At 40.0% G+C, this 21,256-nt stretch overlaps 3 protein-coding genes across 6 annotated transcripts; 1 reads left to right on the forward strand and 2 right to left on the reverse strand.

Moving 5' to 3' along the window:
• Positions 1 to 780: 780 nt before the first annotated feature.
• zc3hc1 (zinc finger, C3HC-type containing 1) lies at positions 781 to 5,407 on the reverse strand. The gene is made up of 9 exons (XM_061029788.1): positions 5,248 to 5,407; positions 4,448 to 4,550; positions 4,046 to 4,196; positions 3,826 to 3,909; positions 3,574 to 3,701; positions 3,235 to 3,374; positions 2,784 to 3,066; positions 2,474 to 2,677; positions 781 to 2,064 (listed from the first exon to the last, which is right to left on the reverse strand). The coding sequence occupies exons 1-9, from the start codon at positions 5,379 to 5,381 to the stop codon at positions 1,834 to 1,836; spliced, it is 1,458 nt and encodes a 485-aa protein (XP_060885771.1). The 5' UTR covers positions 5,382 to 5,407; the 3' UTR covers positions 781 to 1,833.
• Positions 5,408 to 7,728: 2,321 nt separating this feature from the next.
• On the forward strand, positions 7,729 to 13,693 carry klhdc10 (kelch domain containing 10). Its single transcript, XM_061029571.1, has 9 exons — positions 7,729 to 7,985; positions 9,437 to 9,658; positions 9,734 to 9,888; positions 9,999 to 10,147; positions 10,249 to 10,333; positions 10,840 to 10,906; positions 10,986 to 11,033; positions 11,228 to 11,367; positions 11,681 to 13,693. Exons 1-9 carry the CDS (start codon positions 7,895 to 7,897, stop codon positions 11,888 to 11,890), a joined length of 1,167 nt encoding a protein of 388 aa, XP_060885554.1. The 5' UTR covers positions 7,729 to 7,894; the 3' UTR covers positions 11,891 to 13,693.
• A 452-nt stretch (positions 13,694 to 14,145) lies between these two features.
• On the reverse strand, positions 14,146 to 21,089 carry cax1 (cation/H+ exchanger protein 1). Of its 4 annotated transcripts, none has more exons than XM_061030212.1 (20): positions 20,877 to 21,089; positions 19,685 to 19,861; positions 19,442 to 19,596; positions 18,909 to 19,017; positions 18,674 to 18,790; positions 18,524 to 18,585; positions 18,221 to 18,388; positions 17,960 to 18,145; positions 17,380 to 17,479; positions 17,020 to 17,161; positions 16,712 to 16,895; positions 16,526 to 16,625; positions 16,314 to 16,432; positions 16,088 to 16,125; positions 15,740 to 15,993; positions 15,328 to 15,464; positions 15,049 to 15,143; positions 14,864 to 14,942; positions 14,652 to 14,760; positions 14,146 to 14,527 (listed from the first exon to the last, which is right to left on the reverse strand). In XM_061030212.1, the coding sequence occupies exons 1-20, from the start codon at positions 20,947 to 20,949 to the stop codon at positions 14,454 to 14,456; spliced, it is 2,478 nt and encodes an 825-aa protein (XP_060886195.1). In that variant the 5' UTR covers positions 20,950 to 21,089; the 3' UTR covers positions 14,146 to 14,453. The 4 variants fall into 4 exon arrangements, with proteins under 4 accessions (XP_060886195.1, XP_060886199.1, XP_060886198.1 ...); XM_061030216.1 differs by having other exon boundaries at positions 15,328 to 15,461; positions 15,866 to 15,993; positions 20,877 to 21,088; XM_061030215.1 differs by having other exon boundaries at positions 15,866 to 15,993; positions 20,877 to 21,088.
• Positions 21,090 to 21,256: the final 167 nt, after the last annotated feature.

Here is a 21,256-nt window from a genome sequence, read left to right on the forward strand (position 1 = left end):
AAAGTTTATTTGGCTAAATCAGGGATGGGCAACTTTGGTCACAGCAAGGGGCCACATTCATTTAATTCTCACTGCCAGGGGGCCAAATTGTAGGATACAAAAACGATTACGGTCAATAATGTCTCAAATTTAACTCAACATAGACCAGTGATCAAATATTATTATGGACATATTTCTGGTTTTCATGATTTCATGGCAGATTTTGTCATGTTTTTCATGTTTCCAATTAATTGATGTGTAAAAATTGACTCAAGGGCCACGTTGAGGGTTGATGGGGGCCGCATGTGGCCAGTTGCCCACCCTTGGGCTAAATGATGGTTTATAGCTATAGCCATATTTGTTGCGAGGTTTAAATTATACAGGCTACATAACCAAGAAAATGCTTTAAAAAGGGCCACCAAAGCTTACCATTACAGCATACAATTGCTCCGAGGACAGCCTCATATCTGCTTTGATAACAGCAAATTAATTTTAAATACAGTTGACATATACCTGTTATTTGTACAGAACAGCGAGTACAATGGAATAAACTGTGTGGCATTTACTCTTTTAAACAAATAAGTTAAGATATTTAAGGCTACAAAATTGCCACCAACGGGTAAGTACCGAAAGGAAACATCCTACAGTAAATGGAAGAAACAAGTTTTGAATCGAGGACACATCCCTGTGAAATAAACAAGAAACTTTCAGAGGTCAGTCACTGCGTACATCAGACTGAAATATTATAGATGCCTCTTTCCAACTATTATCCAGAGGAATGACTTACAAAGTGAAACAAACTTTGAGAAGAGCATTTTATTAAACCCTTAGTAAAATTCTACTTAGATATAAGCACATGCAAGAGAGAGAAGACTGCATTAGCAAAGACATATCAGAGAACGGCAAAAAGCCCAGACATTCTGAATCTAGTTTAAAACAGGTTTTAGTTCATGGCACGTTACCCCCTGCCTGTGAGAAATAGGATTTTAGCGCTGACTATAAGAAAACAAACATTTCAATACTCCAAAAAGATTCTGTTCTATTCAAAGAGAATCCATAACAGTACACAAAAATAACTTCCTCACAGCTTTTTTTTTTTCTTATCTCAGGTTAATGTTTACTCAAATGACTCAATGTACATAGAAGGTAAACATCACCTTTCCAGTGTCAAGCCATTTGGCCCTGTCTCACCATCTGGGATTCGTACTTCCTAATAATCCACAGAAATCCACACTATCATGATGTGATGGAGGACTATCGACACAGACTTCATGAGAGGTTAACAGAAGAGGCCTTCTTTGTGGCCAATGTAATGCCAAGATATGTTAAAATCACTTGATGACCACTAACGTGTACACATAATATAAGGCCTGTTCAGCCCCGCAGTGTCTGCACATCCCAGTTTGAAATGGTTTAAAACCTCACAGGCATCCTTTATGAACTTCAATGTTTACAGAGAAGTCATTAAAGACAATCAACTTCTGTTCCCACCAGAAAAGCTCTGACTGTAAACACGACTGTAACGGATGGCATACAATGATATGACAATCCTGTCATTGGTACTATAGACTCTGTACCACAAGAAGAGGGCCTGTCAGGTATTTGTTTCAGTGTTCCAGTGCTGCATGGATGGAATACAGTCTACTGAGATGCAGGGGTGGATACCTGCCACTGACGGAATATGGCAAACACCCTTTTAGACTTGTCACGAGGGCCCTGGAAGAAAAGAGAGCACAGAAAATTATCAGAAACTCTCAAAATAAGAGCTAAATATCCAATAGTTAACCGTATGAATTTAGGAATTAGCATAGGCTCTGCTAGCATAATTGCTATGCATTATTTTTGTTGTAAAATTCAGAGTTCTTGACTTGCCCCTGCCGGACTGCCTTCTGATATATTAGAGTTCCTTTTCATTGGCACGAGGAGGTTGAGAGCAGCCTTCCAGCCCTGCTGGTGAAGCCCAGCTCCTCCATCCAAAAAGGGGCTTGACCCTGGATCCACATTCTCCTTTCCCACAGAGACCCAGGGACACCAGTCTCTGTGCTGAGAGAGGGGGTCAAAAGCATTCTTGTGCAGGAGCCAATCCTGAAACATCAGAGAGAAAGTCAAAAAGCTCTTTATAATATCATGTGAAAGTGGGATAAAGATCAAAGATTAAAGAGGCAGAGTTGTAACTAATATTGGATAAATGATTAATTAAAAATGTAATTTTCACTTTAGACATGAGTAGAACTAACTCTAGTTGCCCTCGTTAAAGTAAATATTGCTAAATCTGTCAAGCGAAAATGAGAATGTACAGGTAAGAATTAAAACTGTGATTCTAATATAAAGCAATGTGTACCCCTTTCTTGAAGGAAGCGGTCATAGCATTGATATTGTTCTATAAACAACGTTCTCATAGGCAGGCATCCCTGTACAAAAAGTCAAATTTACACAAACTTAAATAAATCTGCAAAACACAAGATGTGAAAACAGTAGGATTGTTAGTTCTTACAGTAGCAGCAACTGATGAAAGGCACAGCCGTTTAGGAGGGTTTTGCAGGCTGGAAGCACCTTCAGCCCCGGGGTTGTCCCCTTGGCCTTTACTGCGTGCCGCTGGCCTTTTAGCCCTTGGCAAAGGACTCGGCATTTCTTCATTGGGACTTGGCGAGTCTCTGCTCCGGGAACGCAAACCTACAGGAGAGGAAGTTCCCTCACCCTGTAACATGAATGATTACAGGTGAAAAAGAAGCCTGGCACATCAGAAATTGAACATACTATTTATATAGAGAGTAAGGTAAGTCTGAGTAAAGCGCAAAGCTTGCCTGTTCAGAGCGGGAGGTGTCCTGACTCCTCAGCTTCATGCGAGAAGGAGTTGTAGCAGGGGTGGACGAGGCAGAAGCAGGCTGGTCCCCCTGGCCCTCGTGTGAACCTGCTGAGGCTGCAACTGTTGTCTGAGCAGACGGGCCTCCAGTGTTTGATGAGGCATCTCCATCTCCATCTTCTACTCCTGCCATTCCCTCCATCTGGTAGAAGTTCCACAAGCCCACCTTGCGCATACAGTACGAACAGGTGAGGATGGGTAGGTTCATGGCCTTCAGAGTTGGGCTAAAAAAAAAAAGAGCAGAAATCCATGGTGTAAACATTCTAAGGAGATAAAGAAGTGCTGAAATTGTGCATATTTAAGCTTCAAATGAAAAATATTTTGTCTTAAATATGCAACTTAAAGACTTGTAGTGATTGATCAAGGACAGTAGAAGAGGATTTTTATCTCACCTTGCAGCCCAGCCACACAGAGAAACAATACATGCAGCCACCTGGACAGCCAAAGGTTCGGTACTTAGAGTTTGTCCCTTTTTTTTCTGTTCCTCTTCTATCAGCTGCAGTATAACACTGACAACATCCTCAGTCAGTGCCTGCAAGGGAAAAAGTGGATGATAAATACATGTGAAGAAACTAGAAATCCTTGTTTATTGTCTACATTTAAATTGTGATCCGTCTATCCATTTAACTATTGGAAAGGTCCTTCAAGGCCCAAACTGTTACATGAACAATGTACATAAGGTTTCAGAAAGCATTTTAGTCAGAACACAAGAAATGCTTCTGCTGCCTCACCATAGACTTCAGATGCTCCGGCTTCATGGCCGGCAGCTGATGTGCAAGCAGGCAGGCGCTCTGGAAGCGCTCTAAGAAGTCGGTGAGAAGTGCTGGTGGTTCACAGGCTGGAACCAGCCAGAAACGCTCTGAAATGAAATCAGCATTTACCTTGACCATCATGTTGATAACTCAGTGTCAATACAGATGAACATGGTTCCATTAGGTGTCACTACTGTTAATACATGCATTAGAACAGATGTTTGTTTCTACCTGGGCATGGAAAGTCAGGCCACGGGCAAAACCTCTCATGCTGCGTCTGAAGCTGCCCCAATAGCTCTGCAATGCGGGATTCATCTAATAAAGAAAAAAGGCAGGGTTGCTTGACCTTTATTTTTTGGCAGAGTGACAACATCAGTGTAACCTTGCCAAAGAACAGACAGCATCAGTTCTGACATTTTCTTCTTCTTCTTCTGCTGTAAGTTTCACTCACATTTTTTAATGTCCAAAGTTGGTTGTAATGATGCACAGAGGAAAGCCTGGCAGGTGGAGCATTTGAGCATATCACAGCCGACGTTGATCCAGCCATATCTGGCGCAAACCAAGGGGGACAGTGTGCGAGGTTTGCCTGCCCATTTCAAACAGTGCTACGCTAAGGAGAATTTCACTCAGACACATGACAAGTCTTTAACATAAACATCATACATTCTCTGAATTAAAGTTATTAAATAATGTCCCATAAGGGTTGATTACGTTTACTCATACACTCATTAAATATTATAGAGAAACAAGGGCTGCATTTGTTAATTCTAACATATTCTGTTGCTGCTACTCAAAATCCTCTCCAACATCAACAGGCATTTTCTGTCAAAGGTCACACTGGAGGAAAGGATATTGAATAAGATTCCACTCTTGAGAAGAAGGCTTCTTTGTTTGTTGCCTCACAAGGTGCTCGGGTGTCGCTTTTTGCTTCCAGACCTTTCAAATCCCCTTGTCCACTGAAATCCACACAAAAGGAAAAAAAAATAAAAAAAACACACCTTGATAATTTACTAAATGATAAAACGACTAAGGTGACAACATATACGTGCATAATATATTTTAAAATCACAATAAGGTTAAACAGATGGATGGTGGAATAAGTGCAAATCTGGAACACACAGTTCTCCCACATTTCACCTGGACAGATGTTGCGTAACAGTGAAAAAAAAAGGATGCTAGATCAATTTTCCTTTCTACATCTTTAGAGGTAGATTAGATAATGCACAAATGAATGGTGTATAATCCAATTATGAGAACTCATTTGGCATCGATGGATGAGCAGAAACTGAACAAAAGTCCAATATCAATGGAGAACTGTTGCAGTATCACGTTACAATAAAACTTTCGGTCCCCACCCCCTTATCTGTAAGTGTGCACGGCTGTGATAGCACGACTGGCTACCACATAAACCTGTCGGTACATCTGAGAGATAATAAGTGCAATCAATAGCAATTGTATACAAACTATCATCCAGGGAAAAACAAGATTTAAAATCAGTATCTGTTCAAATTAATCTCGGCGGAAGGCGGTTAAAGCATGGGCTCAAGTAACAGAGCTGCCAGGCTAAGTGGCTAACCATACTAGCTCATGTTCACTTCTTCTTCGGCCCCTTTAATTCAAACAGATGGCGCGCTAATTGTTTTAAAAGTGCACCTGATGGATCCGACAGCTGCCGACGACACTCCGTCATTTAGAAGTTCACGAACTTTCTCTGGAGATACAAGGGCAGACCTTTGTTGATTCGAGTTGCCGAGACGATCCCCACGACTGCCGCCGAGAGTCGCCATGATCGGCTCTGAGGTCCCCTGGAAAAACGAACCCTGAAACGAATAGTTCCGCTTTCAAAAATCGAAACCACAACAAAGTAATGAGCTGGAACCCAGAATGGAAACTGATAATATTCTTATTTTCTTCTGATTAGATAGAAAACGTAATTTATGCATATATTATGATAACTTTGTTTGTTTGGAAGCAGGGGAATAAAATTACTTCTTTTTTTTTACAGTGGTGGTTATATGTTTGAGTTAAAACAGTTGTTGTACCATAATGTTTAGAAACCGTCTCACAGACTCATAATTCCCACATTACCTGAAATATAACTGCATATTTTCTAAAAAAAAAGAAAACAAATAATGGAAGAAGTAGAAGGGGAGAATTGTCGCCACTATGCATACAAGTACTATCAATCATCTCACGGAGCAGTCTTGCATCGCCCCTTTTGAGGATTGTAACAATGCTTGCATTGACAATTCAGCTAAACAACTACAGTCCTAATTTAAACTTCCGAAATTCTACATGTTTGGGGGCAATGTGGTAAATAAGAACTGCGGGAGAATATGTGGGTGTAATATTATCAAATCAGTGAATTCAATAATAATAACCAACACCTAAAACAACTTCTGACACTGCATGTGGCCCCCAATGTGTTTTGCAGGCCCACCTATCTAATTTGATAACTTAACCTTGTTGTTGGTCACATACAGCCACTGCCTACATAAAGTATCAGTTTAGTCGGAACCATACAGTCTATAGAGGAAACACTTTCAATTCACCAACCCACCTTTAAATAGTGCCCTCTACAATCCTGTAGAGGCCACTATTTAGTCATCTGAACATTTAGTCATCTTGACATTTTTTTAATAAAATAAAGATGTGTTTAAGTTCTAAGGTTGCATAACTCTAAAATCATACATGGTTTTAGGCTGGTTATAATACTATGTTTCTAAGGCATGACAACAAAATAATTACATGTTTAGGGTTATCCTCTTGCGAGCAGAGAACTGTCATCATGATAACATACTCCATACTCTCCATACTCTAATCTGTTCTGCACATGTTAAATTTACAAATTATCCCTGCATTCATGTTCACTTCATTTGGCTGTTTACTCGCCGTTACATTGAATAGTTTCTGCTTATAACATGTCTACACTCATGCACTTTAACTCATGTTAATACTGTCCATTTACAACTCTGTTTTTGCACATTTACATTTAATCTTCCATATTTAATCTTCCTATTTAAGACTAGTAATGATTAGTCAAATGCTGGTTGTATATATTCACATTCTTAGTTTTTATATTTTTAGTACTTATTTATTTTGTATTTAATATTATATTGTGTTTAAATTTGCTAACAGTGTGTTTTTTTTTAAACTCATATTGTGTGTTGGATAACCTGCTGCTGTAACGCCACAATTTCCCAGTTTGGGATCAATAAAGTAATTCTATTCTATTCTATTATAGGCCTTAGAGTCTGGTTAGTGGTCATACTTTTACAGACTTGCTTTTATGTGATGTCTTTTCTTACTGGTTTTACTATTTTTATCTTCTTTTACTTCTTACTGTCCTTTTATTTATGCTCTTATCTCATATTTATGCTCATATCTTAATCTCCTCTTGTGTTTTAACTTGGTAATTTCTTATCATTCTTACTTTGTCTATTTATGTTTCATATTTATATTTACTTTTTATTTTTATTAATATTATAGTTTTGGGTTTTTTGATCCTTTAACCACTTGTTTCTATTTCTTTTACTGCTCTTACCTTCTTATTGCTGTTATCTTTTCATTTATTTTTTTCAGCTCTTTTAGTTTCTTACATCTTTTTAAATCTTTGGTCCTCTTGGTCTCAGCTCGTGTTGTTGGGTTCTTGTGATGGTTCTTATAATGGTTCTTGTGATGGTCGGGTTATATATGTCTGTTGGGTATCGTGCACTTTGGGTTCTTTTCTGTTGAATTGTATTTAATTATTTTTAGTATTTTGCATTTGTTATGTTCTTGCTGTTGTTAATGTTCTTCTGTGTTTAGTTTAGTTTGCTTTGTTCTTGTTTGTCAAAGCACTTTGTAAACCTGTGTTTTTAAAAGGTGCTATATAAATAAAGTTATTATTATTATGATGATTATTATTATATTCCTTAATTTCTGAAGAGGCCTGGGTTTTGTTAATGAAATTGACCTCAGTGTTTTTTCCCTCTGATTCGGCTGCTGCTGTGTTAGAAGTATGAAACATTACAGTTATTTTTTTACTTCAAGTCAAATTTCCACCTACTCACCGGAAATCACTTACAGGAATATAATGTTTTGTTTTGGAAAGACGCGCTCCGTCCCGCCCACCTCCGGTGACGTCACATCCTGATAACAAACAAGCCCTCTGATTGGTCAAGGGGCTCTCGGCCGGGGGCTAAAAATGTGAAGCGCTTCAAAGTGACTGGAATTTGTTATAATTTATGATATTTTATCAGCACATTCACAGATGTTGTTTTTATTTGATGTGTCACTGTGGAGGACCGGATTGTAAACGATGTCTGACGCTGAAGGGGCTCGTAGTTCAGAGCAGCTGAACAAATTCGAGAAACTGAGAGGCAGGCCGCCGCATACTGAGACGTTAGCAGGTCAGTCAACAACATTAGCAGGACAATGCTAACTGCAGGTTTTTACCTTAGTATTGGCACAACTTGTCTTTCACGTGAACATTTTACGACTACTTCAGTGTCATTATGTACGTCTTACACATTTGAGTGTTGCCCTTACTTGTGACATTGCTCAGCATAACGACCCAAGCTATAGCACCATCTATTCATTCTGCGTGTTCCTCTTAATAAGAAATCAGAACCAAGATAATGTGTATCGCAAAAGTATATTAATCCTGTTTGCACCTTTTTTAAAAGTGTTTTACTAGTAAAGCCAACACAGAGTATGATCTGCCTTAATGACCAATGGCTTTGCTGAATTGCATAAATCTTAGTTCTCTTTGTATTTTAAGACATCATGGCTGCAAACTAAGTCATTTTCTTGCAAGGTTTAGATTGTAGGCATTGTTTTAATCATTACTTTGGGTAGTTTAAGAGGATCCATCAAGTGTGGAAAAACAAATGAGGATTAACATTAATTGTTAGCATGAGAGAGCAGTGTATTTTTTAAACCCAACCAAAGTTTTACTACAAATTATTTTCCCTTAAACTTATCAACTATATTTTGTCTGTTACCTCTCCTCTCACAATAATAATAATAAAGTTTATTTATATTCAAAGGTCACAAAGTGCTTTACATCAATGAAAAACACAATGAAAAAAGAAGAAATGAGTACGTCATGGACAACATTATAAAATCCTGCTATAACCAGGAACAATAAAACATAGATGAGTAGGTTCACCGGGTGGACCTGATGACCCATAGGCCTGTCTAAACATTAACGTTTTTAATTGTTTTTTAAAAGACTCAACAGAGTCAGAAAGACGTAGCGAGACGGGTGGAGAATTCCAGAGGATTGATGCTGTGGACTGAAACGCACGATCACCACGAGTCTTAAGATGTGTCTGCGGGACAGACAGCATGGTGTAGGGTGTTTGACCTTAGTGAACGGGTGGGTGAATACGGGTGAATGAGTTCTGACAGATAATCCGGGGGGCCTGACCGTGAATGGCTCTGAAGGTGAGAATGAGAATTTTCAACTTAATCCTATATATGCCACAGGGAGCCAGCGCAGTGTTTTCAGTATGGGAGTGATGTGAGACCGTTTGTTTGACCTGGTGAGTAATTGAGCAAGCAGCATTCTGGATCGACTGGAGACGGTTTAGGGCGGACGTGCTAAGTGAGGTGAAGAGAGCACTACAATAATCGATATGAGATGAGACAAAGGCGTGCAAAATCATCTCAAGTTCTGTGAAAGACACTAATGTTCTCAGCTTACTGATAAGTGAAAAAAAAGCATGATTTGGTTCGCTGTTTAACATGGCTGTCTAGTGATAAAGAAGAATTGAAAATGACTCCCAGATTACGGAGGTTGGAGCGTACAGCAGAGGAGAGGGGCTCATGTGGTGAAACCTTGTTCTTCCCTCTCTAGGGCTTCGTACTCCCCCAGCTCGTAGTGGGCATCGGTGCGTGGCTGACAACACTAACCTGTATGTGTTCGGAGGGTACAACCCTGACTACGATGAATCCGGAGGCCCTGAGAATGAAGACTATCCGCTGTTCAGGGAGCTGTGGAGGTACCACTTTGCAACAGGCTGCTGGCAGCAGATTCGCACAGAGGGCTACATGCCCACAGAGCTGGCGTCTATGTCAGGTAATACTCACTCTTGATATTTCTCTCACAAAAATGTGGATGGAAATTGAGTTTGGTGTTTCTGTCTTTCTCCAGCTGTTTTGCACGGCAACAACCTCCTGGTGTTCGGCGGCACTGGGATCCCCTTTGGTGAAAACAATGGCAACGATGTACATGTTTGTAATGTGAAGTACAAGCGCTGGTCACTGCTCAACTGCAGAGGGAAGAAGCCCAACAGAATCTATGGACAAGTAAACGTCATAAATTGTCCTTTTAGAATATTTGAGTTTATTGCTTTTAGCTAAATTCAATCTATTGATTTGAAAAATAGTAGTGACTTAAGTTTTCTCTTTTTCCACAGGCGATGGTTATTATAAACGGCTTCCTGTATGTATTTGGAGGGACGACGGGATACATCTACAGCACAGACCTTCACAGGCTGGATCTGACCACCAGGGAGTGGATCCACCTCAAACCCAACAACCCTCCTGACGACCTGCCTGAGGAACGGTATGTCTTTTTGTACCTGGATGTGCTTCAGGTTTAAACTAAGATAGGGATCCTTTCAGTGGTGTAAACACTGACATTGCATGGTTTCATGTATGTGACAGGTACAGGCATGAAATAGCACATGACAGACAGAGGATCTACATTCTGGGAGGAGGAACTTCCTGGACATCTTACCCTCTGGACAAGGTACTACACCAGCTACAACACTTGAGGTTATAAATGTATTTTTTAAAATTAAAGCCAAAGCAGGATCTGGTCTATAAATCACATTTTACATCATTAGCATGTCTGTTAGTTTGCAGTAAAGACACATACCCACATACACACAGCATTATGCAATAAATTCTCAAATTAAAAGGTGACTACTATGGCGGTGGCATGTGAATGTTTGGGAATAGTACTGTTGGGCACTTTATGTAGCATCCTCTGCCATTAGTGTGTGAATGGATGATTGTGACATTTAGTGTAGTAGCGCTTGTCATGGTTAGAAGAGTTATACAAGTCCAAGTCCATTTACTATTCAGTTATCAAACATCATCATCTGCTTATAATACTGTACCAATACAAGGGTCTGATGTATATGCAGTCTGTGTCTGAAAACAAATATGTAAGACTTTTATTTTGTAAACAAGCCAAATCCATGTTCACCACTGCACTAAACCCTCACTTAGGCTATTGTGTCTTTTTAATAGATACATGCTTACAATCTGGAGACCAATTCCTGGGAGGAGATAACAACAAAACCTCATGACAAAATAGGTCTGTTGTCTGCGCCTCATCCTAACTTAAGTCCCTTTTTCTCATATACACCATTCTGAATTGTCTGCTCTTCCCACAGGGTATCCTGCTCCTAGGAGGTGCCATAGTTGTGTACAAATAAGAAGTGGTGAGATTTTAATTTATTTTTTTCCAATTACCAGATTCACTTGAATAAAAAAGTACCAAGTCTTTTAATGTGCTTCAAAGAGTCACAGGTGTTCCTTCAGATATCACATCCTCATGTGTAAACCTTGTGTACTAGGTGGATTTCATTCACAGCTGCATGAACAGAATTTGATGATGCACATTTCTGTGTTGCAGATGTATTTATCTGCGGAGGATACAACGGGGAACTTATATTAGCTGATCTGTGGAAGATCAACCTGCAGACTTTTCAGTGGAACAAACTACCAGCTGTGATGCCTGAGCCGGCCTACTTCCACTGTGCTGCTGTCACTCCAGTAAGTAAGACTCTGACCTTCATAGTTATCCTATAAACATGTATAAGAAAAAGAGAAAATCTCTCAGAATCTTTTTTTGTATGTATATATTTTTTGAGATTTCAGATTCTAACTTGGGCAGCCCACTTCATGGACTGCAGCCTCTGTACATGGGGCACACAAACTAAACACCCGGCCCCCTATTTAGAAAATACTATGTCAGTCACAGTGTCCCACAAATCATCAATGACCGCCTGTTAGGACGCTTTGAACCACATGCACAAATGAATTTCTGTAGTAAAGTTGATAATTATTCTCATCACTCTGTCTCTAGGCTGGCTGCATGTACATTCATGGCGGCGTAGTGAACATCCATGAGAACAAGAGGACTGGCTCTCTCTTTAAGATCTGGCTGGATGTGCCAAGCCTGCTGGAACTGTGCTGGGAGAAGCTCCTAAAGGCCTTTCCCCACCTGATCTCACTCCCCACCATGCAGCTGCTCAACCTGGGCCTCACACAGGAACTCATTGAACGCTTGAAATAGGCTCCAGGGGAGGAGGAAGGACTAACAAATGAATGGATGGGACTGACCAGGCTGGACTGGAAGGCGATGACAGAGCACAGAATTTAATTCACAGGAAAAATTCTCTGGAAAATTCCCTCTCCCTCCCCTGCCTAACGTAGCCCCGCCTTAAAACAATGGGATGCCTTTTTTTTTTAGTTTGCTCTTATTTTTTTTGCGGTTTCAGTGATGATAGAGAAAATAAATGTGGAATGTTTTATGGATTTTACTTCACTCCTCCCACTGTTCCTTACATGATGCCTTTGTGTCAAACTAAATCCACAGTCCTGCTTCTCATCCTCCAAACTCTGGCAGCTGGAAGTACTTTGTTGCCATGTCATGTTTTCAAAGACTACCCTCTCTCAATTGAAATTTAAGAATTCTGTGCAAAAGAAGAATGCATGTGTATTTATTTATAGGACTTCATTTTTCTAGGGGGGGGCTTAAATCATCTGATATTGCTGTTTGCACACTTTGTCTTTCATATTTGTGAACATTCACATTTATTTTAATAGATACTTTCAGCAAAATAATATTTTCAGTCTTAAAAATGTCAGACAGTGGTTTTGCACATTTTAGCTAATCAGTTTAAAATCAAATTAAATCTCTAAAAAAAAAAACTTCCAGGAGCTTTAACTTGCTTGAGTTATGAAGTCATTACACTGTCATGTTTTTTATGGTTGAAATTGTTTTCTTCTTGCATAACTTTGACATTACCCATCCTTAAAGTCGTAGAGTTGTTTTAGACTATGTGATTGGAATAGGAAAAACAAAAGAATGGTATGCCTTGAAAATGGCCTCGAGTGATGTTTTTGCTAAACGAGCTAAAATGTGCAGAAACACAGTCTGTGCTTCAGTAGTGTGTGAAGAAAAGGTTCAATGCTGGTTTTGCGGATGTTTGAGAACTTGTTTGTTCCATTGTATAATATGATCAAGCATCTTTTCTTCAAAGGAAGGTGGGTTCTTATCAAACGATTTTAATCTCCCATCATGTTTGCAGCTCTCATTTCTTAACCAAAACCATGCAACTCATCACTGTGAATTTGGTGCTCTTTAAAATTAATTTAAAAATGCTTTTATTTGAATAAAGACTTCATTCTGTTCAGCCTTTCAATCCCTCTCTGTTGGTGACATCAGGTTTTCCTTTCCCCTCACAGGGATTTGCTGTAGTAGCAGAGTATTAAACATTTGTTTATAATGCAGTGCCTTTTTCAAACTTTTAGCAAAGTTTGAATTTAATAAAATTTGAGGCAGTACAAAATTCTTGCATGTTTATGTTGACAATTGTGTTTACAAGTGAACTATTTTTTTTCTGTTGCCATTTGCAACACCATCACATACAATCACTAAACATCAGGGTGGCAGATACATGTCTCCTGTTTCTATGATTCAGAAGTATTTTGTTTCTCTGACCAGCCTCGTCACTTCAGTTAATCCACTTCATTTATCCTGAATGCACTTTTTTTTTTCTCAAGTACACAGATCCTATGTTTCAGTCAACGGAACTGATGCCAAATAATGTTGCATTTTTGAGCAAGGTGTGAGGATATGGAATAAAAGCTAAGTTGATACCCGGATGGTTTGATCCATGAGCACATCTTTCCCTTTTATTTCTGTAATGTATAAACAGAAATGTACCTAGTGCATGATCTCATTTCCTGCTATTTATGTTTTCAAACCTTTACTGTGGGACATGGTTTTAAAAGGTGGCCAATACAATGTTGTGCAGTAGGCTTGTGTGAATGTTGTGTTGATGCACTTTCAATAAAAGCTATCTAAACATTTTTTTGTCCAAAATGTCCTTCGCTTGGCTAATAACTAGCATGGCATAAAAAATGTTGTATTTTCAATTTTAAGGCCATTTTGTTGTCACTTGACTCCTGAGAATGCAGACTACAAGATGATTACATGCATGTTATTTGTCCTCTTATTTAAAATGTGTGAATATCCAAAAGTAATACATTTCATCTTTATCACAAATCAAAATGTAAAAATCTACCCAGAATTTAAATATATACGGTATATATACTTGGCTTTCCTTATGCCCCTATTTATAGACAGGACACTGGACAGAGTCCGAAATCATGGAGAGTGGGGAACGACATGCGGGACAGGAGCCTAAGGTCGGATCCAAACCTAGGCCACCGGCGCCCCACAGAATTAAAATCTTACATGAGTCTTAGTGGTGTACATTCTGGTGACGCACTGGTTAAAAATGGTTCTAATTTACAGCCATGTTTTATAAATCAATGCATTTATTATTTCCAATATAAATCGGATATTACATACAAAATTACATTCAATAAAGGGATCATCAGCGTTTGTTGTTTTTGACAGCTACAACAACCAGGATGTTCAATTACCAAAAAAATAACACAGAGTAACATATATTTACAGATATAGTTTTTTAAGGCTCCACTGTTATTTTTTTTTCCAACCTCAGTCCAATCTTTTTCCCCATCTTCTGTGCCACTGAACCCACACAAATACATTTTTTATAGTGGCATTTTATTCTGAAGCCTCTGAGAATTTCTTGGCAGGCAGATCAACAAGAGCGAGGAGTTGGAGCGAAGAAGTAAAGAGCCAAAAGGATGAGATATACCACCACTAGAGCAGTGCCTGCAAGCCAAACAGTTGATCATTAGCTGCATGTCAAGCCTTAAATATGACTACATGTGGGATTTTCTTTTGCCAGACATTACTTCTGTTATTTGAATCCATGTTTGCGTCTTGAAAAACTTACCCTGAAAGTAGTCACATTTTCCATCCATGAAAATGTAATTCACCAGGATGACACTGAAGATGCTCGCCCAGAGGTGAATGTCATTGAACACAAGCAGGAATCCAACATCCTGGCGAAACAATTCAAACCCAGTCAACATTCTAGTGATTGCATGATGCAAAAGATCTTTAAAACTCTACAAAAAAAAAAAAAAAAAAAAATGTGGCTCTTACATAGAAAGCATTGAAGAGTATGAGCAGGGGGATCTGGATCATGCAGACCTGCACAGCAATGCAACTCCCAACTTCAAGGCTGTGGACCAAAGAAGTACAATGTTTATAAAAGACTTATGAGTTGTTCTATTACACATTGATACCAACATGTGGGAATTTGTTTTATTAAGACTAATCCTCAATACCTCAAGCTTATGTTGTTCTGTAATGCAAACTGGATCCCATTGACAATCTCAGGAAGCTCTGGCACCATGGCCAGCACTGTCACCCCAATGAAGTACTGCAGGAGGAATTGTGGTGTCAAATAACAACAAAAACATGACATATTCACACTTGAAAAACTGCACACCTCCTTAATTAATTTTTCATACTGTGAGTTTTAAAGCAAAAGAATGAAAAATGAAACTCAGGATATAAGAGGATTTTTCCCGTCCTCCTTAAAAAAAATACAGCAATTTAAATACTTGAGAGACGGCTGACTGCATCAGCATGGGTTCGATGTTCTGAGTGCAGAGGTCAGCGCAGGCGGCCATCAAAATTGTGGCAACAATCAGCACAGCGAGCGCTCTCCAGCGGGACCAGTGGACTACATGATGACCTGCTGACGACAAATACACTATAAGAACATACGTTTCAAGATTTATGACTTACCTCGGTGATTTAGGATGTTTTTCCTCTTCTTTCACATGCACCAACAAATGTGTCCTTCACCCTCACATGCTGAGGAGTGTTGGCATGCACTGCAAGGGGGAAGCTTCCCTGACATGCACAACCAGGTTAATAAAGCAGGCAGGGGGTTTCAAGATTGAAACTTCATTTCACCCATGAGATTAAAAAAAACAAACACTACATGCACACCACACCAACCACACACACCTGTTGCAACCACCTGGCTGTTGGCACCAACGCTGGAGTTAATGCAAGAGTTGGCTGCCAGGAGATGGCCAGTGGGGACCTCACCAGTGGGGTGGTAGGTGTTGGCGCCCTCTTGTGTGTACTGACCGTGTGCATGGCCCCCTTGACCATCACTGATATGGATGTCATAGATGTGGGAATGTGTCTTCAGAGTGAAGATGAGGCCAATCAGGTATGCGGCAGGCAGCAGCAAGGAAATAGTGTACACCAGGGGCCTAGGAAACATTGTTTGTATTCAATCATTAGTTAGAAAAGTCAATAAATTAATTTGAAGAGATGGTGAAATCTGTGCGTAGCATCAGGACTTACTCAATTTGAGACAGAATCAAATGCGGGTCAGTTTGACTCTGATGAACACAGAAAGGGAGGAAATTAGATTCAACCTTTTTTTAAATATTTTTATATTAAATTCCTGTTGACCCATAAAAGATCTTAATGACAGGAGGGATTATAACATGGCAGGACTGGAATTAAAAAGCATTCTTGTATAACTGCGATAAGCATACGGATATAGAGGTAAGGGAACAAAGCCCACCGTGTCATAATGACAATCTTTGCAGACGAAGGGTACACTGCCATTTCCTGGAATATTGGTACAGCTTTCACACACCAGATTACCGAAAATCTTTGAGAAGAGTGTAGGAGCAAACACACCTATGGAAGATATTGAAACATAAGGATCAGTTAAAGACTTTTTAAATCTTTTTGTTCACCACAAATAGTTTGAAGTGTGTTCAATGTGCATACCTCCTATGGATATGAACAGCAAAGCGGAGCTCACTCCTGCTGAACGACTGTTGAATCGCTGCTCCCTGTGTCTGATGCCCCCAATGATCATGCAGATACCCTGAGGAGTACACAAACACAGACTGTCACTGTGAGTTTAGAGGACGTGCATGAGCATTTATGAGCATTTCCTTCTCCGTCCCTCACAGGTATGAACAGTATACACCCCAGCAGGGTGCCAGTGAGGGCAGCTTTCACGATCTCTTCATAACATTTGGTGCCTGCGCGGACGCCCTGCAGCAAGGCTGAGATGTAAAACGTCATCTCTGTGATCGAGCCGAACGTTGCATTCACCACCGCTCCCACTGCAAAGTTACTCTGTGCAGAAATGCTGCAAAAAAATAATAAATAAATCGCCATTAAACCAACAATTGAATAAACCGGTATCCCCAAACTGTGCTTTCTCGTTCATTCACAGATATCTATTGGCAACAATGCAAAAGAAAAACCCTTACCTGGCTATACCCATGCCAATATAGTAGGAGAGTGGAATGATGGAGGTGACGGCTGTGGCAAACTTGGTTTCTGCGCTGACGTAAGTGTGATCATGGTCAGTGTAGCCATTAACCAGAGTGAAGAAGACGAGAGGAAGCAGGTCTGCAAGAAGCACGGTCTTAAGGAGAACAAATGGAGGACAATGGACCGAACAGCACTTCCAACTCTCAGCTTATACAACTTTTATGAACTAGAAGTGCTGGATTTTGCAGGAACTGTTTTTTTTTCCTCATATATTTAAATGACCTTTCGGCTTTTTATAACAAGTTTTGTCCTGTTTTTTTCACGTCAATTTTAAACCATCGACCCAAAAAGGATACTGAGAGCAAAAATGTTGATTCCTTGCACAGTGTATTTGTAGTAATACACATTAAAGGCTTGATAACAGCATAAGATGACTCTGTTCTCACACTCCTGTGTCTGCAACAGAAAAAACAACAACAAGTTACGATTCAAGTTTGTTGAGTTTTTGAGATATTTTCCCATGTTAATATAATATTCAAATGGTACTTTAAGCCATGACATTTGCTATTAAACGCAGCATGTCTTTCTAAAAACTAAATCCTGGTTATTCTGGCCTTCTGGGTAATCAAAATGTTAATGGAAATTATCACAGAGAGTTTCTTTCTGTTGAAGTCTGTAAACACTGTTAGAGGAAAATCCGTCAAAACATTTGCAAATTAAAGCATAATTATGTACAGTTACTGCTACAACTGTCTCAAATGAGCCTTTATTGATGCATTAGCTACTAGAGCCATTATTCACACTGACATAGCAGTCATTCAGTTTTCTTTCACCACAGCTCATAAAGAGGCTGTAATAAGTCTAGAGAATATAACCGTGATGAAGGATAGTATTGCACACATTCTGTGCTTTGACTCGCATTAGATGATTGTGTACCTTTTCCACCTTGTGAATATGAACGTCCTCTGGTGCCATGAGGAGAACGGTGGTCAGCGTGCGAGCGTTCATTTTGGCAACAGGTATGGTGAAGACCAGCAGCCAGGAGAGCACACAGGCCAGGCAGTGGAACACACCCAACACCGGGTAACCCAAGAGCAGCCAGACATACGTACTGAAACGACACTGCAGAGAAGAAGAATTCACATCATCTACAAAGTTCAAATATTAGTGACCGTTCTTTGCCAGAAGTGATCTTACCCAGTGTTTTGAAGTCTTTCTAGCAGGCGGTTCTGGGACAGGGATCTCAACAGGGATTGGAGAAGACACCAGAAGAGGCGCCACATCTTTACTTTCCTCACTGTCCCTCTCCTCAGGAATGACCTCACACTTCGGAGGCTTAATAATGCATCTCCGAACTGCACTTGGCTGAATAAGGCAAAGGAAACAACAGGATAACAAAAATATTCACTGGTACAGTCTAATAAACATATTTCAGCACTTAAATATCTCAATGTTAAGACACAAAAAATGAAGACGCAAGGATACCGCATATGATATTACCTTTTCTACAGACTTTCCAAATGGCCAAATGAAGTAGCACGCCATCCGAAAACAAAGTTTGCCTTAAAAAGAGCAATAAAAACATAAACAGCATTATATTGAGCATTTGTGGAAAATCTGTAATACGAAAGAGTGAGGCAGCATACGCACCATAAGGTGCACCAAAGATAGTTAGAAACATCAGTGGACAAATGAGGAAGTAGATTAAAGACATCCACCATCCAAATAAGATTACATAAAATATATTCCCGAAGGAGACCACAGAGCCTGAAAGAAAGAAGAAATCATAATTACAAATTAAAGCTTTACCCCTACAACTGTTATTTGTCTGCATGAGTACGTGGGTCCTCTGAAGTCCAAAGAAACAAAAATGAGGGAAAAATACCTTCTCGAGGCTTCACAATGCTAAGATCAGAATGGAGCTCTCTGATGATCTCTGATCGGTCTTCAATGGGTCTCTCCGTTACATTCATCTTCCACTTTCGGAAGCCAAACTGAAGAAAGAGGGATTTAAAATGTGTTACCCAGACACTCAGTGAGAAATGGAACTTAAACGTGATCTTTTAGAATGAAACATTAGAGTTCAATGGGTTTGAAAGTAGTCCATTCAGAAATAGTGAATTGCTCCATGAAACAATGATGTGGTGAGAAGAAGAACAAATAACGCCACGTCCATCTTTAAAACCTGGACTGTATGTCTCCTTTCAAATTGTGAGCACTTCTTTAACTTTAGACACAAAAGAAACATTTAACCTAAAAACAAGCAGCTTCATTGTGTTTTCCTGACGTTGGTCTTGACTGTTTTTTTTTTTTTTCCAAACATCCCCACTGCTTCAAGTTCAGCTTTAAAATAACTCCAAATTTTGACCCCTGCAATTCATTTGAATGCTGATTAGGTGCATGGTCAACATAGCCCACCTTGTAGTTGTTGGCCTCCCTGTGAGCCTCCACCTCATTCTCAGCTCTGATCGTTGTCTTTGAGGTGCCTTCATGCCAGCCCTCTTCTCCATACCGCGACGGAGTGGATCGAACCCCTCGGGATGGAGTGGACCGGGCCGAGGCGCCGTGTCCTCCTGTGCAGACCAAAAAAAATGTGAGCACAAAACTCTTCCAACTGGACAAGATTTACAAGTAGGAGCCATGATACTTGTTTGGATATACCTCTGTGGACGGTGAGGAAACATTTGGGTGTGTAGTGGCAGAAGTGGTGCTTAGAGGCATCAGGGGAGGGCGTCTCAACTGCACCGAGCTCTGGATGCTGGGGGCCAACTCTGAACCAGTCACTTTGGGACTTTTGCCTTGGAAACCGGGGCTGCTGCTCAGGATCTAGACAGTTCTCTGATAAAGATGAGTAACAGATTAAGGAAAATATTGACTAAAGTAAAACTTTGACACTTCAGCAGTGAGAAAAACTTGAAACCACATATGATGTACTTGGTGTTTGTGTGTGTGTGTGTCTGCATGAGAGGTGTGGAGGTTGACCCTTTGCCAGGAACAACGCCCTCCTGCTAACTTGGAAATGTGTGTGTGACTAACAAAAACCTCCTGAGAGTCATGCAGGGTACCACCTCACCCCCCTACTCTGCACACTACCGCCTGCCACGACCGATCACATTATCAATGCATTGCTACACATGGAGATATGAAAACTTAGTGCGCTGTGCTATGCTTTGAAATTTAAAATAAGAGCATGCTGGTTACGCTGTATAAAGTTGATCTTGCTTGCTTATAATGTTGTCTTTCTGGATCTGACTTTATCACTGTCGATTCCCATGTCCGTTAGTTTCTCAAATGAAAGAGAACAATGATGCAGGAGAGAGCTTATGTGGAAACTAAAAGCCCTTAGACATGAAGAAATAACATCTTTCAACTACACAGAGAATTGAAATCCACTTGAAAAGGTTTCCTGGTGCAAATGAATGTGATAGGAGTTCACCTTTAAACATCCAAATCAATCTCTCAAAAACTAATGTGAGATTTCCATTTCATTATAAAATTGGCTGCAATTTTTGGGAGATGAGAACTAAAGGTCAGAAGAGTCAATTTAGGATTATTTGAGACTCTCACACATCACTGAATAACGGTGTAGGAGTACACTGTCCCTGAAAGTCAAAGAAAACAAAAGGGTGTATTTTTTTGTTTAGTTAAATAGGGGGACGGTCGGCAGCACAGGTGAAATTAATAAACGCACTTAGGCTTCAAGTCTAAGGCAAAATCAGAATAATAAAAACACAAAGAACATTTGGAGAACTCTGTTAAAGTGGGGTTTTCTTTCAGCTGTGAGGGAGACATAAAAAAAAACCCTCATGTTGAAGTGCTGTTGAATGGAGGTCAAGCAGCAGCTGAGTCTCACCTGATTCAGCCATGGATCTTCTCCGCAGGTTCTCCACATCGCCAGGTATCACTGAAGACTTTTGGTTCGACATTCTTTTCTTTTTTTCCCCCCCAAGTATCGGTTTTGTGCTATCTGAGCATCAACAGTGCAAGGCTTCCTTATGTCTGTGGTGATGTCTGTCACCGGCTGACCACCACGTCGTTTGACTCCAAACAAATGGGCTCCGATGGGAGAGAGGGGGCGGGGACAATATAACCTCACTGAGTTCACGACACAACATGGAACTGGAACTGCTTTGTTATTCTTGCATTTTCAGCTTTCCCACTTTAGTTTATTTGAACACAGGTAGGCCTAACAAGCTATATTCCGAATCTTTTGAAACTTAGAAAAACAACAGC

The sequence above is a fragment of the Labrus mixtus genome, chromosome 22 (assembly GCF_963584025.1).
Source record: "Labrus mixtus chromosome 22, fLabMix1.1, whole genome shotgun sequence".
NCBI lineage: Eukaryota > Metazoa > Chordata > Actinopteri > Labriformes > Labridae > Labrus > Labrus mixtus.